This window comes from Pan troglodytes, chromosome 4, assembly GCF_028858775.2.
Source record: "Pan troglodytes isolate AG18354 chromosome 4, NHGRI_mPanTro3-v2.0_pri, whole genome shotgun sequence".
NCBI lineage: Eukaryota > Metazoa > Chordata > Mammalia > Primates > Hominidae > Pan > Pan troglodytes.
Window position 1 is genome coordinate 25,338,333 of NC_072402.2, and position 18,387 is coordinate 25,356,719.

Genomic DNA, 18,387 nt, shown 5'->3' on the forward strand with positions numbered 1-18,387 from the left:
GGCCTGGGCGAAAGAGCGAGTCTCCATCTCAAAAAAAAAAACATTTATGCCTGGCCTAGGGTAAGCCCTATAATACTACTTCTTGTTGTTTTTGATACGGAGTCTCACTCACTCTGTTGCCCAGGCTGGAGAACTGTGGCGCGATCTCAGTTCATTGCAACCTCTGCCTCCTGGGCTCAAGCGATTCTCTTGCCTCAGCCTCCCAAGTAGCTGGGACTACAGGCACGCACCATCACATCTGGCTGATGTTTTGTATTCTAAGTAGAGATGGGGTTTTGCCATGTTGGCCAGTCTTGTCTTGAATTCCTAACCTCAGGTGATCTGCCTGCTGTGGCCTCCCAAAGTGTTGGGATTACAGGCGTGAGCCACCACGCCTGGCCAAGCACTATAATACTGTTAATAACTATTGTTGCTGTTAAAGCATTTGAATTTGTAACCCTAAAATATGTTCTCTGGATGAACATTTTAAAAATGGCATATGTATAATCTAAAGTCATATTTTATTTCCCCAATGGAGATCCCCCACACATAAACATGTACACAAACATACTTGAATACACTCTAGTTTTCATACCCCCAAATTTTCTTTATTTTACAAGTAAACTGAAGAACAGAAAGATCAAGTAATTTTCTCAAAGTTACACAGCGAGTAAGTGGCAGAGCCAGGACTAAATCCCTAAGTCTGAATAGCAGGTCTGCCCTCTGCTGCTCTGGTCGAGTCTATCCCAGAAATAAGGAAAGTAAATTGCTTTTGGCTGGTACGTATTTATCTGCAAATATACTGTATTTGCAGAAACAGTCATTATAGATACGTAGTAAAATTCAATAAAATTAAATTAAAGTCAAAGGGCCACTGGTCCAAATAAGTAATATTATCACCCTACTGTGATGTCTTATTCTTACTTAATCTTATTCTTACTCTTAATCACTTGGGGCAATCAGGTATTTTCAGCTTCTCAGAAGATAGCTGTCTTTAACAAGAGGAGAACTGCCATCATGGCTCTTAGTGGAGATGGTACCCCAGCCCCCATTCTCAAGGTGGGGCATGAGGAGCTCTCTTTAGGGCAAACAGTGGGTGGTGGGGCTCCTAAGAGCCGCCTCCCTCTCCAGCATGCACGCCACGTGATGCTCTACACTAAAACTATGTTTGTGTTTGCTTCAAGGAGAATAATCCTTGTGCCTTTTTCTGTTTTGATGGATGAATTCCAGATTATTCCTCAGAGAATTTCTTGGGTGAGAATGAGGTTGGTCTTACCGGAGTTGAGCTCCGCCAGGAGCACTGCTCTGCACTCCTGATAGGTGAAGAACAAAGGCCTCTGGCCGACCAGGGCTAGGAAACGTCCACAGGAAAACTCCTTTCCTTTGTTCACCGTGGGAAAATGAAAGGCTCCCTGAAAGAAAACATGAAAAAGCAAAGCAGGGTATTATTTCTTTTCTTAAATTGGGATTTGACTTTTAAAACTGTAGTAATGTATTTTCTTTTCCAAAATTCGATTATAGTTCACAAAAGGTAAAACATTTTTAAAAAGGGGTGGGGGGAGAGGTAAACTTACAGGAGACCACACAAATCTTGCTTTCGGTCCCTGTTTACTTTTCTCCTTTATATCTTTTTCTTTCCTGGCTCAATGACAAAATCCAGTAGTGAAAAGAGACTGGTGTTAGGCAAGCTTTAATATAGACTTAGTGTCAGGCTTTGGTTTAAATTCTGGCCCCAGCATATTTTTAGGATACATATTGAAGTAGATTGGGGTGAAATATCATAATCTATGTATTTTACTTTAAAATGCTTCAGAAAAAATGTCACAAATATAGCAGACTGTAACAACTATTAAATCTAGTCAAGGCCAGGCACAGTGGCTCACGCTTGTAATCCCAATACTTTGGGAGGCCGACGAGGGCGGATTCTGAGGTCAGGAGTTTGAGACCAGCCTGGCCAACATGGTGAAATCCCATCTGTACAAAAAATACAAAAATTAGCCAGGCATGGTGGTGCGAGCCTATAATCCCAGCTACTCAGGAGGCTGAGGCAGGAGAATACCTTGAGCCCGGGAGGTGGAGGTTGCAGTGAGTTGAGATGGCACCACTGCATTCCAGCATGGGTGACAGAGCAAGACTCTGTCTCAAAAAAAAAAATTAAAAATAAAATAAATAAATAAATCTAGTCAGTGAGTTTATGGGTGTTCACTGTACTTTCCATTGTGTTTGAAAATTTATTACAAAGGCTCAAAAAACTAAATGAACCTGTTTGAAGATACAGATCTATTATTTGGGAACTCCTGTTATTTTAGCTGAATCAAGTTAACATAAACTCACAAAAGCGTTTGAAGACTAATGTGATATGTAAGCACAAAGCCGCATATACACTTATAATAAGCAAAATTTCTACACATAAATCTTTTCATATGTAGCAAGTGGTTACTAACATAAAAAATTTTTGCAAACACCCTAGATTATATGAAGCTATGCATATCACCCAAAGTGACAGAGGGTTAAGGAAGTAAAAGATAAGAGTTTCTGCAGGAAAAAAAGGGCTAGAAAATAAACAGGAAAAAATAATTAAATATCTTTAACTTAGGGGACATGCCAAAAGGAAAACAAGAGGAGACAATGTCTGAGACATCACATCAGGGGCACCTATGCAGTGGCTAAAGAAACCCCAGTATCCAAGGCAGTTATCACACTATGGTGTCTCTCAATCACGCAGCTAATTTCTCTCTTTCTGTTTTCTGGGATTCCTGTTAGGATGGAAGCTGGCATGAAAATGTTGTCATTTTCACTGGCCTAGCCCTCATCCCCCATCTTCTATAGGACCTTAGCTTTGATTCCTTCTTATCTCTCAGTGATGCCGAGATCTTGGGAAAATGAAAATCATTCCCTCCTTTCTGAGAGACTGAGGATCTCAGTCCTCTGCAGGATTCATTAGGTTTCTTACTGAGTGTAAATGGCGTTTGCCTGGTGACCAACAAGACCCTGTGAATCAAGGAGGGAGATCCTCAGATTCAGAGCCCACTGGAGGGTTCTTTATAAACTCTCATTATCTAAATTTGCAATGAGCTTGCTGTAACACGGTAGAGGTCAAACCATCTAACATCCGCATCTCACTAGCTCTCAAAGACCTAATGGCATACTTTAAAAAATAAAGTATCTAAAGTAACAGCTGCCCTACTGCCAGAAATAGTCAGGTGAACATGGAAATGCATACAAGAGCTGTATGTATTTTTATTTTTCTTATTACTGTATTTGCCAAATTAGATTCTTAGAACTACTTTCAACAAACTCCTATTGTATGGACAGAGTAGTTTGCTTAGTGACCCCAGTCTTTTGAGGTAAGGCATGGAGTTGTTAATTTGACTGAAAAAAGCTTCTCTCCTTTTCTCACCAAGCAGCCTGCACTACTCTGATCACTTAAATATGGGAGCATTGTATTCGAAAACTACGTTTAGTGTCCAGAATAAGGATAACCCAAGACAATTAGTGGCCAATGATATCCTTCCAATATTCTACAGGACTCATCTTAGAAAAACTACAACTCACCCAGTGTTGGGGTCATGTTGCCAACAACAATGAATTCAGGAATTTCTAACCCAGGAGCATATCCAGTGGTCCAGGCAACCGAGAGAGCGCCATATGTGCCTCTCCTAGAAATCATAACGTGGCTTGTGCCAGCAGTGATGTTCATGAGTTGAAAAGCAGTGGATTCAAATCCGACCTGAGGGAAAATCATGCTTAGAGTATTTTATTTCTCTCTAAACCTTCCTGTTTTCTGAGGAATGGGTTAAATGTAAACTTTCCCTTGGTTTATACAATATATATCCTTGTCTCATATTGAATTAAAGAGAAGTGCTTAAGAAATAACATCTCAGACTTTAAAATTTATTTTACTTTATTATTTAGGTTATAGTTGATAGCTTTTTCTTTTTTTAATCAAAACGTTATCTTTTGAATGAACAACATCCAAAAAAAGATAAGCGTAATTATGGTTAAATGAAAGCAAAATATGTTAAATGGCATTTAATATGACTTGTTCATGGGTCTTTCCAGAACCTCATTTGTAGAACTAAAATTTGACTTCTAAGATATAATAGTATATTTTTTCATTTATAAAGTAAGCACCATGAACTAGACCTTCTATTAGGGTTCTTTTCAGCTCTGACTTAATTTTATATCTTTTTTTGAAGACCAGAAAACTTCAAAGTTTTTTTTAATACCCATCTTTATCACAAGCATCAAGTAAGATTTTGTTTTATGTGCAACGTTCCCAGGGTATGTGATTTATAGATGAAATAAGTTCTGAGCAATGAGTAAGAATAAAAGCAGATTCCTGGCTTCACATTTTGATTTGAACAATTCAGTTTACCTCTTTTGGTCTCAATAGCTATAAATTTGGGATACCATTTAATCAAGAGTTATATATTAAAACTCATTCTCCCCTTCTTAAATTGGAATGAAGAATAATAGAAAAACATGAGAGGGTTCCGCAGGATAACTTCTGGAGCCACAGAGGAAAAGAAACAACAACTACTTTAATTTGACCCCAGCCTAGATTCTCTGTTACAGTGAGGCTTCTCTTTTTCTTCTTCTTTTTTTTTTTCTTGAGACAGAGCGTTGCTCTGTCATCCAGGCTGGAGTGCAGTGGTATGATCTCGGCTCACTCCAACCTCTGCCTCCCAGGTTCAAGTGATTCTCATGCCTCACCTTCCCCAATAGCTGGGACTACAGGCATATGCCACCACATGCAGCTAATTTTGTATTTTTAGTAGACACAAGGTTTTATCACGTTGGCCAGGCTAGTCTCAAACTCCTGACCTCAGGGGATTCACCCACCTGGGCCTCCCAAATTGCTGGGATTAAAAGTATGAGCCACCATGCCCAGCCCAGTGAGGCTTCTGCTTAGCAACTGCCAAAAGCTTTGAGTGAGATCATTCTTGCTACATGACTAGAGGGCTACTTTGAAATGCCCTAGCCACATCACACATACACACACACATGTGTGCACATACACACCAAACACTGATACAAGTATAGAGGTTACACCAAAGACGTGAATGTACCATGATGGACTCTAACCTTGCCCTTTGGGGTGCTACAGTATTGTGACAATGTGCATGGATAAGGAGTAGGAAATGTTTTCCTCCAAATGAATGGTTTTGCTGAATCTTTTTTTTTTTATAACAACCCATGAACAAAAAGAAGACAACAAAATTCAAAGCATTAATAAATTCTATTTCCTCATTCACTCTTAAAGAAGAGGAGGTAAAGAAAAAAAAAAACCTTTTACTCTCAGTTATTTTAATAGCCAGTGTATTCTATTTTAAGAGAAAAAGCACATTCATTCTCCTTGGAGAAGATGCTCAGGCGGGAGTAGCTGAAGAGCATCCCTTAGTGGCCAGAGACTATATCTGCCCATATTCCTGCCCATTCATCTGTACAGATTCCACCTCAGCATCTTGAGCCAGGCTTGCCCGAGTCACTTCAGCTCCCACCTGAAGGAGTAGGATAGAATTATATCACACAATGGCTTCAAACATACACACGTTACCATAGCCACAGATAACAGCCTTGTCTTTTTCATATATTGACAGAATCCACCTGAAAGGAAAGGAAAGCCCTCAAGTTGTTCTTTGTTCTCATGTGCATGTATGAAATGATTGGGAAATAATCTTTCCTACAACGACCTCAGACAGAAGATGCAAATACTTAGTTGCAACCATATCACAGGATCTGACCATCAGCATTTATCTACATCAAGACAAACTCGCCCCTGTAAACCAAAGTCTGAATATTAAACATAAACATTCACAATGTTAGTATGCGAAAAAGTGTGGAATATTAGTGCTTCATTATAATTTTAATTATTTAACATAAAATACCTCAATATTAGATACAAAATATCAAGAAGAGATATGGACATATCTCTTTTTTTCCTACTGAATGTTGAAAATAGACTAATTATTTTATATAATATATCTGTTACATCTACTTTGATATTCACAGAGTTATTTATATTTAAGAAAATAGTTACTCATGAGAAATTCTAGCTCTAAGAGTCTCCGTCCTTCCTGTAAAAGCTGCCCTCTAGTGTTCTGCTGAGAGAACCACACACAGGGCCAATTACCTGAGAATTGGCAGCTTTCTCAGAGACTGGAAGGACAGCAGATTTTGCTTCCTGAAGAATTGTTGGCATTCCATAGAAACGTCCACCGACAAGCATCACAGTCACCAGTTGCAAAGTGAAATTAGAGCCCAGTGATAGGAAGACCTATAAACAAACAGTGTCAGTGATTTAGAAATAATTTTCAGAGAAAAATGCTGTTCTTTGACTTGAGCCATTAGCATAATGCCTGAGGTTGCTTTAGTAGCAAACAGTTTCATCAATACATGCACTTTTCCCCATCACAAAACAAACCACCAGTATGTAGGGTGTGAGATAAGGAGTGGAAGATGTAGAGTATAAAAAACTACAAATTGGCTGGGCACAGTGGCCCACACCTGTAATCCCAGCACTTTGGGAGGCCCAGGCGGGTGGATCACTTGAGGCCAAGAGTTCAAGACCAGCGTGGCCAACATGGTGAAACCCTGTCTCTACTAATAAAAAACAAAAAATAAAAATAAAAATTAGCTGGGCTTGGTGGTGCAAACCTGTGGTCCCAGCTACTTGGGAGGCTGAGGCAGGAGAATCATTTGAACCCAGGAGGCAGAGGTTGCAGTGAGCTGAGATTGTGCCACTGCACTCCGGCCTGGCAACAGTGCAAGACTCCGTCTCCCCTTCTCCCCCAAAAAAGAACAAACAAAACTAAACAAAAAAAACACAAATTTTCAAATTTTTCACATGTGCCCAAATGGCTTCACCAATGACAGTAGCCACACAGGCAGTGTTCATGATAGAATCAAGTATCAAGAAAACGGAAGGGGCACTCTGGCAAAGCGTCAGCTCCTATAAACTTGGCAAAACTCACTTTCCTCCTCCTCATTGAATAATTTCCTCCTCCTCATTGAATACTAATAATTCATCATATTTACTCAAAATGAATAATTTCAGTGTACTGATTTATGTTGGATAAATAAAAATTAATCCTATGTGTTACATATTTTCAAAATTTTAGAATCCAGCAAAATAGGGGGAATCTGGAATTTATGTATTGATGTTATGCAAAAAGTTATTTTTGAAACTTACAGCACATTTTCCCATAGAAACGTTGGTCTTGGTAATAACCCCCAAGTTATCTCACAACCTGGAATATTCCCAAAAACTTTGCATATCTTGATTGAATGTAAAAATCAACCATTTCTGTAAAGTCTCTTCTTCTTTTAAATATAATGAATTTAGACAACACATCCTCAAATTTGCAAAATATATACCGTGATGGTTTCAAATATTGGGCAACATGAGGGTAACAGGGGTTTTATTCATTCAAAATGACATTCACTGAACATGAATCATGGGTCAAGTGCTAAAAAAAAAAACAAATAAATCACAGAAAAATTTTAATCATGTATATCCCACCTCTCCTATAAGAGTGTACCCCTCCCCCCATGAAAGTCACTGGCTGGGCAGCTAATGATTTTTCTTTATCTTTATTTTCCTAAGAGTGAATAGCCAGGTGTCAGCTTAAAGCACCAGGTCACTTGTGCCTTCCCGCCTAGCTCCTCTGCTCATGGGCCCATCCGGTACACACAGACTTGTATGATGTGGCAGATCCCCAGGGAGCGGTAATTAAATGCTAAAATGGAACATGAGTTAGAGCAGATTTGAGGAAAAGCTGGTTCACCTACAGAAGAAAAGAGGTTAGATTAATTTAAAAATGAATTTGAAAGTTTTTAGGAGTTGATCATGTTCTCAATACGCTCTTCCATTTCCGTAATCCAAGACTGCATCACCAATACCACTTTCTATATTGCCTATCATTCGTTCTTTATTTTTATTATTATTATATTTTAAGTTCTAGGGTACATGTGCAGAATATGCAGTTTTGTTACATAGGTATACATATGCCATGGTGGTTTGCTGCACCCATCAACCCGTCACCTATATTAGGTATTTCTCCTAATGCTACCCCTCCCCTAGTGCCCACCCCGACAGGCCCCAGTGTGTGATGTTCCCGTCTCTGTGTCCATGTGTTCTCATTGTTCAACTACCACTTATGAGTGAGAACACGTGGTGCCTGGTTTTCTGTTCTTGTGTTAGTTTGCTGAGAATGACAGTTTCCAGCTTCATCCATGACCCTGCAAAGGACATGAACTCATCCATTTTTATGGCTGTATAGTATTCCATGGTGTATGTGTCACATTTTCTTTATCTAGTCTATCACTGATGGACATTTGGTTTGGCACCAAGCCTTTGCTATTGTGAATAGTTTCACAATAAACATGTGTGCATGTGTATTTACAGTAGAATGATTTATAATCCTTTGGGTATATGCCCAATAATGGGATTGCTGGGTCAAATCGTATTTCTAGTCCTAGATCCTTGAGGAATCGTCACACTGTCTTCCACAATGGTTGAACTAATGTACACTCCCACCAACAGTGTAAAAGCATTCCTATTTCTCCACATCCTCTCCAGCATCTGTTGTTTTCTGACTTTTTAATGATCGCCATTCTAACTGGTGTGAGATAGTATCTCATTGTGGTTCTGATTTGCATTTCTCTAATGACCAGTGATGATGAGCATTTTTTCATATGTTTGTTGGCTGCATAAATGTGTTCTTTTGAGAAGTGTCTGTTCATATCCTTTGCCCATTTCCTGATGGGCTTGTTTTTTTTCTTGTAAATTTGTTTAAGTTCTTTGTAGATTCTGGATATTAGCCCTTTGTCAGATGGATAGATTGCAAAAATTTTCTCCCATTCTGTAGGTTGCCTGTTCACTCTGATGATAGTTTCTTTTGCTGTGCAGAAGCTCTTTAGTTTAATTAGATCCCATTTGTCAATTTTGGCTTCCATTGCCATTGCTTTTGGTGTTTCAGACATGAAGTCTTTGCCCATACCTATGTCCTAAATGGTATTTCCTAGGTTTTCTTCTAGGATTTTTATGGTTTTGGGTCTTACTTTTAAGTCTTTAATCCATCTTGAGTTAATTTTTGTATAAGGTATAAGGAAGGGGTCCAGTTTCAGTTTTCTGCATATGGCTAGCCAGTTTTCCCAACAGCATTGATTAAATAGGGAATCCTTTCCCCATTGCTTGTTTTTGTCAGGTTTGTCAAAGATCAGATGGTTGTAGATGTGTGGTGTATTTCTGAGGCCTCTATTCTGTTCCATTGGTCTATATATCTGTTTTGGTACCACTACCATGCTGTTTTGATTACTGTAGGCTTATAGTGTAGTTTGAAGTCAGGTAGTGTGATGCCTCCAGCTTTGTTCTTTCTGCTTAGGATTGTCTTGGCAATGCGGGCTCTTTTTTGGTTCCATATGAAGTTTAAGGTAGTTTTTTCCAATTCTATGAAGAAAGTCAATGGTAGCTTGATGGGGATAGCACTGAATCTATAAATTACTTTGGGCAGTATGGCCATTTTAACGATATTAATTCTTCCTATCCATGAGCATGGAAATGTTTTCCCATTTGTTTGTGTCCTCTCTTATTCCCTTGAGCAGTGGTATGTGGTTGTCCTTGAAAAGGTCCTTCACATCCCTTGTAAATTTGATTCCTAGGTATTTTATTCTCTTAGTAGCAATTGTGAATGGGAGTTCACTCGTGATCTGGCTCTCTGTTTGTTATTGGTGTATAAGAATACTTGTGATTTTTGTACATTGATTTTGTATCCTGAGACTTTGCTGAAGTTGCTTATCAGCTTAAGGAGATCTGGGGCTGAGATGATGGGGTTTTCTAAATATACAATCATGTCATCTGCAAACAGAGATAATTTGACTTCCTCCTTTTCTATTTGAATATCCTTTACTCCTTTCTTTTGTCTGATTGCCCTGGCCAGAACTTCCAATACTATGTTAAATAGGGGTGGTGACAGAGGGCATCCTTGTCTTGTGCCAGTTTTCAAAGGGAATGCTTCTAGTTATTGCCCATTCAGTATGATATTGGTTGTGGGTTTGTCATAAATAGCTCTTATTATTTTGAGATACATTCCATCAATACCTAGTTTATTGAGAGTTTTTAGCATGAAGGGCTGCTGAATTTTGTCAAAGGCCTTTTCTGCATCTATTGAGATAATCATGTGGTTTTTGTCATTGCTTCTGTTTCTGTGATGGATTACTTTTAATGATTTGCGTATGTTGAACCAGCCTTGCATCCCAGGTATGAAGCAGAGTTGATCATGGTAGATAAGCTTTTTGATGTGCTGCTGGATATGGTTTGCCAGTATTTTATTGACAATTTTCTCATCGATGTTCATCACAGATATTGGCCTGAAATTTTCTTTTTTTGTTGTGTCTCTGTCAGGTTTTGGTATCAGAATTATGCTGGCCTCATGAAATGAGTCAAGGAGGAGTCCCTCTTTTTCTTTTGTTTGGAATCATTTCAGAAGGTAGGGTACCAGCTCCTCTTTGTACCTCTGGTAGAATTCGGCGGTGTATCCGTCTTGGCCTGGACTTTTTTTGATTGGTAGGCTATTAATTACTACCTCAATTCCAGAACTTGTTATTTGGTCTATTCAGGGATTCGACTTCTTCCTGGTGTAGTCTTGGGAGGGTGTATGTGTCCATGAATTTATCCATTTCTTCTAGATTTTCTAGTTTATTTGCATAGAGGTGTTTATAGTATTCTCTGATGGTAGTTTGTATTTCTGCGGGATCAGTGGTGATATCCCCTATATCATTTTTTATTGTGTCTATTTGATTCTTCTCTCTTTTCTTCTTCATTAGTCTGGCTAGCAGTCAATCTATTTTATTGATCTTTTCAAAAAATCAGCTCCTGGATTGATTTTTTGAAGCATTTTTCATATCTGTATCCCCTTCAGTCCTGCTCTGATCTTAGCTATTTCTTGTCTTCTGCTAGCTTTTGAATTTGCTCTTGCTACTCTAGCTCTTTTAATTTTGATGTTAGGGTGTCGATTTTAGATCTTTCCTGCTTTCTCTTGTGGGCATTTAATGCTATAAATTTCCCTCTAAACACTGTGTTAGCTGTGTCCCAGAGATTCTGGTACATTGTGTCTTTGTTCTCATTGGTTTCAAAGAATATCTTTATTTCTGCCTTCATTTTGTTATTTACCCAGTTTTGAGTGAGTTTCCCAATCCTGAGTTCTAATTTGATTGCACTGTGCTCTGAAAGACTGTTATTATTTCCATTCTTTCACATTTGCTGAGGCGTGTTTTACTTCCAATTATGTGGTCAATTTTAGAATAAGTGCGACGAGGTGCTGAGAAGAAGATATATTCCGTTGATGTGGGGTGGAGATACCTGTAGATGTCTCTTAGGTCCACTTGGTCCAGAGCTGAGTTCAAGTCCTGAATATCCTTGTTAATTTTCTGTCTCATTGATCTGTCTAATATTGACAGTGGGGTGTTAAAGTCTCTCATTATTATTGTGTGGGAGTCTAAGTCTCTTTGTAGGTCTCTAAGAACTTGCTTTTTGAATCTGGGTGCTCCTGTATTGAGTGCATACATATTTAAGATAGTTAGCTCTTCTTGATGCATTGATCCCTTTACTATTATGTACTGGCCTTCTTTGTCTCTTTTGATCTTTGTTGATTTAAAGTCTGTTTCATCAGAGATTAGGACTGCAACTCCTGCTTTTTTGTTTTTTTTGCTTTTCATTTGCTTGGTAAATATTCCTCCATCCCTTTATATTGAGCCTATGTGTGTCTCTGCACATGAGATGGGTCTCCTGAAGATGGGTCTTGACTCTTTATCCAATTTGGCAGTCTGTGTCTTTTAATTGGGACATTTAGCCCGTTTACATTTAATGTTAATATTGTTATGTGTGAATTTGATCATGTCATCATGATGCCAGCTGGTTATTTTGCCCATTAGTTGGTGCAGCTTCTTCATAGTGTCGATGGTCTTTATAATTTGGTATGTTTTTGCAGTGGCTGGTACCGGTTTTACTTTCCATGTTTAGTGCTTCCTTCAGGAGCTCTTATAAGGCAGGCCCGGTGGTGACAAAATCTCTCAGCATTTGCTCGTCTGTAAAGGATTTTATTTCTCCTTCACTTATGAAGCTTAGTTTGGCTGGATATGAAATTCTGGGTTGAAAATTCTTTTCTTTAAGAATGTTGAATATTGGCCCCCACTCTCTTCTGGCTTGTAGGGTTTGTGCTGAGAGATCGGCTGTTTGTCTGATGGGCTTCCCTTTGTGGGTAACCCGACCTTCCTCTCTGGCTGCCCTTAACATTTTTTCCTTCATTTCAACTTTGGTGAATCTGACAATTATGTGTCTTATGGTTGCTCTTCTCAAGGGGTATCTTTTTGGTGTTCTCTGTATTTCCTGAATTTGAATGTTGGCCAGTCTTGCTAGGTTGGGGAAGCTCTCCTGGATAATATCCTGAAGAATGTTTTCCAACTTGGTTCCATTCTCCCTGTCACTTTCAGGAAAACCAATCAAACGTAGATTTGGTCTTTTCACATAGTCCCATATTTCTTGGAGGCTTTGTTCATTCCTTTTTATTTTTTTTTCTCTAATCTCGTCTTCTTGCTTTACTTCATTAAGCTGATCTTCAATCTATCATATCATTTCTTCTGCTTGGTTGATTCAGCTATTGATACTTGTGTATGCTTCACGAAGTTCTTGTGCTGTGTTTTTCAGCTCCATCAGGTCATTTATGTTCTTCTCTAAACTGGTTATTCTAGTTAGCAATTCATCTAACCTTTTTTCAAGGTTCTTAGCTTCCTTGCATTGGGTTAGAATATGCTCCCTTAGCTCGGAGGAGTTTATTATTATCCACCTTCTGAAGCTTACTTCTGTCAATGGTCAAACTCATTCTCTGTCCAGTTTTGTTCCCTTGCTAGCAAGAAGTTGTGATCCATTGGAGGAGAAGCAGCGTTCTGGTTTTTGGAATTTTCAGCATTTTTGCTCTGGTTTCTCCCCCTCTTTGTGGATTTATCTACCTTTGGTCTTTGATGTTGGTGACCTTTGGATGAGGTCTCTGAGTGGATGTGCTGCTCCTTTCTGTTAGTTTTCCTTCTAACAGTCAGGTCCCTCTGCTGCAGGTCTGCTGGAGTTTGCTGGAGGTCCACTCCAGACCCTGTTTGCCTGGATATCACCAGCAGAGGCTGCAGAACAGCAAAGATTGCTGCCTGTTCTTTCCTCTGGAAGCTTCGACCCAGCGGGGCACCTGCCAGATGCCAGCCAGAGCTCTCCTGTATGAGTTGTCTGTCAGCCTGTACTGGGAGGTGTCTCCCAGTCAGGATACACGGGGGTCAGGGATCCACTTGAGGAGGCAGTCTGACCCTTAGTAGAGCTTGAACGCTGTGCTGGGAGATCCACTGCTCTCTTCAGAGCCATCAGGCAGGGAAGTTTAAGTCTGCTGAAGCTGCTCCTTCAGCCGCCCCTTCCCCCAGGTGCTCTGTGCCAGGGAGATGGGGGTTTTCTCTATAAGTCCCTGACTGGGGCTGCTGCCTTTTTTTCAGAGATGCCCTGCCCGGAGAGGAGAAATCTGGCAGTCTGACCACAGCAGCCTTGCTGCGCTGTGGTGGGCTCAGCCCAGTTTGAACTTTCTGTTGGCTTTGTTTACACTGTGAGGGTAAAACCACCTACTCAAGCCTCAGCCAGGGTGGACGCTCCTCCCCCAACCAAGCTGGAGCGTCCCAGGTCAATCTCAGACTGCTGCTGTGCTGGCAGCGAGAATTTCAAACCAGTAGATCTTAGTTTGCTGGGCTCCTTGGGGGTGGGACCTGCTGAGCAAGACCACTTGGCTCCCTGGCTTCAGCCCCCTCTCCAGGGGAGTGAACGGTTCTGTCTTGCTGGCATTCCAGGCACCACTGAGGTAAGAAAAAAAAAAAAAAAAAAAAAACTTCTGCAGCTAGATCGGTGTCTGCCCAAACAGCTGCCCAGTTTTGTGCTTGAAACCCAGGGCCCTGGTGGTGTAGGCACCAGAGGGAGTCTCCTGTCTGTGTAGGTTGTGACGACTATGGGGAAAGCACAGTATCTGGGCCAGAATGCATGGTTCTTCAGGCTCAGTCCCTCATGGCTTCCCTTGGGTAGGGGCGAAAATTCCCCAACCCCTTGTGCTTCCCAGGTGAGGCGTCACCCTACCCTGCTTCGGCTTCCCCTCCATGGACTGCACCCACTGTCCAACCAGTCCCAGTGAGATGAACCGGGTACCTAAGTTGGAAATGCAGAAATCACCTGCCTTCTGCGTCGATCTCACTGGGAGTTGCAGACCAGAGCTGTCCTATTCGGCCATCTTGCCAGCAATTCCTGCCTATTGTTCTTGATGGCATTGGGCACAAACAGAAACGATTTATGGTACCATAACATCCTGTGCACATGCCAACACTATTTATCCACATGCTCTTATAACTGGCTGTTCATACACTAGACAGGGAGCAACATGGCACCAGGAATTGTTTCTCAGTCATCTTCGTATCTGCTGAGCTTCTCACAGTGATTGGCACATAATAAGTGTTCAATAAATGACCCAGCCACAAATATAAAATTCCTCTTGCATTCTGAAAAAGTATTTCAAGCCTAGGCTTGTTTCTTTAGCAGGTCAATGATTCTTATTGTCAGTCTGTGCCTCATAAAAAAAAGCCAGTTGTTAACCAGGTGTTAACAACTTACCAGGTGCTAACAGTTGACACTCCAAGGTTCTGGTGTTAAACCTACATCAAGACTCTTTTGTTCTTAGAGCCTAATGGAAACCTACCCTGTTAAAAGACCCACTTGCAGGTTAGAAGCCACAGCACACAGGGTTAGATACATCATGGCCCTTGGGGTCCTTCTCTGTGGCTTACCTGTCCAAAGTCTCAACTTTTATCCAAGAAGGTAGAAGAGGGAGGACAGGATGTAAACTCTTGTAACTAATATCCCAATCTTCAAAGAGCAATGGGTTATATACCGGGTGACAGGGAAGAAAGGAACCGTTGAAAAAAATCTTGTCTTTGGTTTAAGTGCATGTCACACCTTTCCCCAAACAGTTCCTTGGAAGACTAACTCACCAACACCTAAAAATCTATGTGCAGTCTTACACCACAATCCTGGAATGTGCCAGAGAGAAGGAAGCTGTGCAACTCGAAATAGGTTAAAAAGAGATATTAAAGTGAGCAAAAAAGAGGGTTTTTATGCATGCATAAACTAGTAAACTTTTGTTACTCTTTATGAAAATAGAAATCACAAAAATAATTAAAATGGGTTCAAAGACAATATTAAGAAATTCATAAATGATAATTCATTTATCATATTAGGAAAGCTAAGTATTTTTATGAAATGCAATGCTAAGCTTTCAAATGAAATGAAAAGTGGACTACCACATGCTTCAAAATGTTCCAGGTACCGTGAAAAACAATCTAACAACTAGGCAGATCAAGGGTGTTAGTCCATGTAATATACATCACATATTTTGGTTTTCTTATGCCTGAGAGCAATTTTGTACTATACACGTTGCTTAGTAAAACAATACAATATCTAATCTTCTCTTTGGCCTGCCTTATTGTCAAATGAAAACTTACTATAAAATGATACCAGCTATTTCTGGAAAAGTTAAAGGATTGCCCCCTAGTGTTCTTTAGCAGCTTATAAATTGAATATGTTCAGAATGTAATGCTATGAATACATGGGAAAATGTTTCGAGTTACACAATTTAGGCATACTGTATTTTTTAAACTTTTTCTAATTTGTAAGTGAGACTTGATACAATGATACTCTGGTTAACTTAATCCACTTCTCTTTTTCCATTTTTGTACTGTTTAGCCTTGAGAGCTGTCGGATACAGGAAATGCAGGTTAGAAATTGATAAAGTAAGGTCATGACATTGAGTCAGTTTCCCAAGGAACTACAACAGGTCTTCAAATCACACAGTTTCACTCAATGATGTTTCATGTAATGTTGATGAGAAAAAAATCAATTGCCAGCCAGGGCCACTGTCTGTGTGGAGTCTGCACATTCTCCCCATATCTGCATGGGTCTCTCCAAGTGTTCCAGTCTCCCCCACATTCCAAAGATGTGCACGTGAGGCTGAATCAGCATGTGTCAATGATGCCAGTCTGAGTGAGCGTGGGTGTGAGTGTGACTGTGCCCTGCGATGGGATGGAGTCCTGTCCAGGGTTGATCCCTGCCTTGAGCCCTGAGCTACCATGGAAGGCTCTGGCAACCTACAACCTTGAGCTGGAAAAATAGGGTGAATAATTATTTTGTTTTTATTACTCTTTCTCAAATGCTGGTATAGCTCACATTTATTTCAATGTTTAATTTCAAAGTAGGTGATCTTTATTATAAGTCTGGCGCTGTTTTTGTGACCAGAAATACGCTGTAGGAACTTAACTATTGTTTATATCAATTAGCTTACGGTAAAATTGGTTACATTGTACATCATTTCACTTAAAGCTGCAGTTTCCAAGAACCTGTGGACATTAACTGAGGACATATTGTACAGGAATGTAGGAATAGCTATGAAACCCATGTCTCACTAAGAAGACCCCATTTGTTTTCTTTATTAAGCAACTACAAAAGGCTCAGGTACACAACACATCAAAAGGTAGCACTGTAAGTATGGATTAGTGTAATAGGCTTGTTGCTTATCCGGAAATGATAGCCTATTTTCTATGGATCACAAGTTTATATGAAACTAAGCTGACACTGGCTGAACACCACACCTCCATGAAAGCAGCACCCAAATGCTCAAGCCTTCATGGAGTTGATTTGGGTGTTCCCAAAGGCTTCAGAATTCCCCTCTTCACCATTCCTTGACAGAGAGAATATATTCTCCTTTTTCATTCTCTCTAGCTACACAATTCACCCTGCAAGTTTTTCTCAAGATGACACCAATCTGTCTACTTCTTGGACAGCCTTTCTTGCCCATGAGATAATTAATCCCAATGCCATAATGCATCCAGTGGCAATGAATGCCATAATGCATGCACAGAGGATGATATGACATGTACCATCCTTGGGAGGAATTAAAAAAACAGTCACTCAATCACTTTCTGTGGTTCAGACTGAGAAAGACTGCTGGGCTGCCTGCTTGAGCCACAGGACATCCATGCATTCTGATCACCCACCCCAGATCTTGGCAGAGCAGCCTGCTATGATTTCTCCTCATTACCATTAGAGAATATCATAGCCAATTTCCTACATTTCAACTTTTCAAAGAGAGAAGCAGTTACCAGTCTCTGTATTCACAAATCCTCTTCATGTAATCTATTTCATTGCACTACTCTTTGCTAGAAGCACAAAGAAGCCTACAAATTTCTCCCCTTTGACAAGTATCAGTGTGTGTGCGTGTGCATACACATGTCCATGGGTGTGCAGGTGTATATGCACACCACTGGAAACATTTCCTAGAACTTTGTAAGTATTAAATAAGTGTCTGTTACTCTCTACACAAAAATCTATTATCTCCATCCAAATAGTAATATACTTATTATAATCTGCAAATGTATTATCCAGTAGTTACTAAACATTTTCGAGGGCATTTTTTTGTGGTTCCATTTAAATACCTGAATAAGATTTCAAACTGATTATGAGGTAAGCATGGGCACTCCTGAAAGGGTTTTATTGGAATGATCAGGAAACTGAAGAAATGCCACCAACCTGATTCTTTATTGGCACCACGTCCACTTTATATGTGGCACCATCTTTGACCACCAGCTGCCTCTCTGCATTTTCGGTAACAATCGGCTGTTCTTTATGATCCGATGATATTCGAAGCCCAACAGCCACATCTCCAAATGTTCCAGCAAGCCGGGTTATGTTAATGTGGATGGATCTAATAAGGTTCTGCCCAATAAGTATTGACTGGCGATCCGAATACAGGGCAAATACTCCATGTGGGTCATCATTTGCATAAACAGAGAACCATGTGATACTTTTCTCCAGATCCAGTTCGGCTCCTCCCTCTACAGAAACAAGCTGGATCACATAATCTTCCTCTATCTCAGGTACCTCATCTGGTAGCAAATGAACATCAAAGCTAGCTTCACTCTCTCCATCAGCAATGGTGAAAAATCCACTGGTGGAAAGAAAGTCTTCAGTAATGTCAAACTCACTACTTAATTCCCAGTAAACCTAAAATAAAAGAAAAAAACTCAACAAAATTATATAATTCAGTATATTGCACCAAATTCCCTTAAATTATGTTTTTTTCTCTATAATATACAAAAATATATATAATTGTGCATCACTATATTCAAAGCCAAACTCTCTAAGTATACGTTAGCTTGGAAAGTATACTGACTCTTTCAGGCTGTTGAATGCTATTTGCAGGACAAGATTACAAAATCTCATTATTTTACCTGCTTCTAAAATAATAGCACAATTTGAAGGGACACAGAGAAGCAAGCCACCTT

At 39.9% G+C, this 18,387-nt stretch overlaps 1 protein-coding gene across 10 annotated transcripts in view; it reads right to left on the reverse strand.

Annotated features, from left to right (window-relative positions):
- ADGRV1 (adhesion G protein-coupled receptor V1) overlaps positions 1-18,387 on the reverse strand; it is a 606,362-nt gene that overhangs the window by 355,963 nt on the left and 232,012 nt on the right. For 9 of the 10 annotated variants that reach the window (XR_010156862.1, XM_063810270.1, XM_063810268.1 and 6 more), the window contains 4 exons: positions 17,633-18,106; positions 6,116-6,259; positions 3,535-3,709; positions 1,256-1,391 (listed from right to left, as the gene is read on the reverse strand). Coding sequence is in view for 9 of the 10 variants with exons in the window: in XM_063810270.1 (XP_063666340.1) it covers positions 1,256-1,391; positions 3,535-3,709; positions 6,116-6,259; positions 17,633-18,106 (929 nt within the window). In the remaining variant the exon portion in view is untranslated. The remainder of the gene's footprint in view (positions 1-1,255; positions 1,392-3,534; positions 3,710-6,115; positions 6,260-17,632; positions 18,107-18,387) is intronic. The other variant, XM_063810272.1, reaches the window with a different exon arrangement.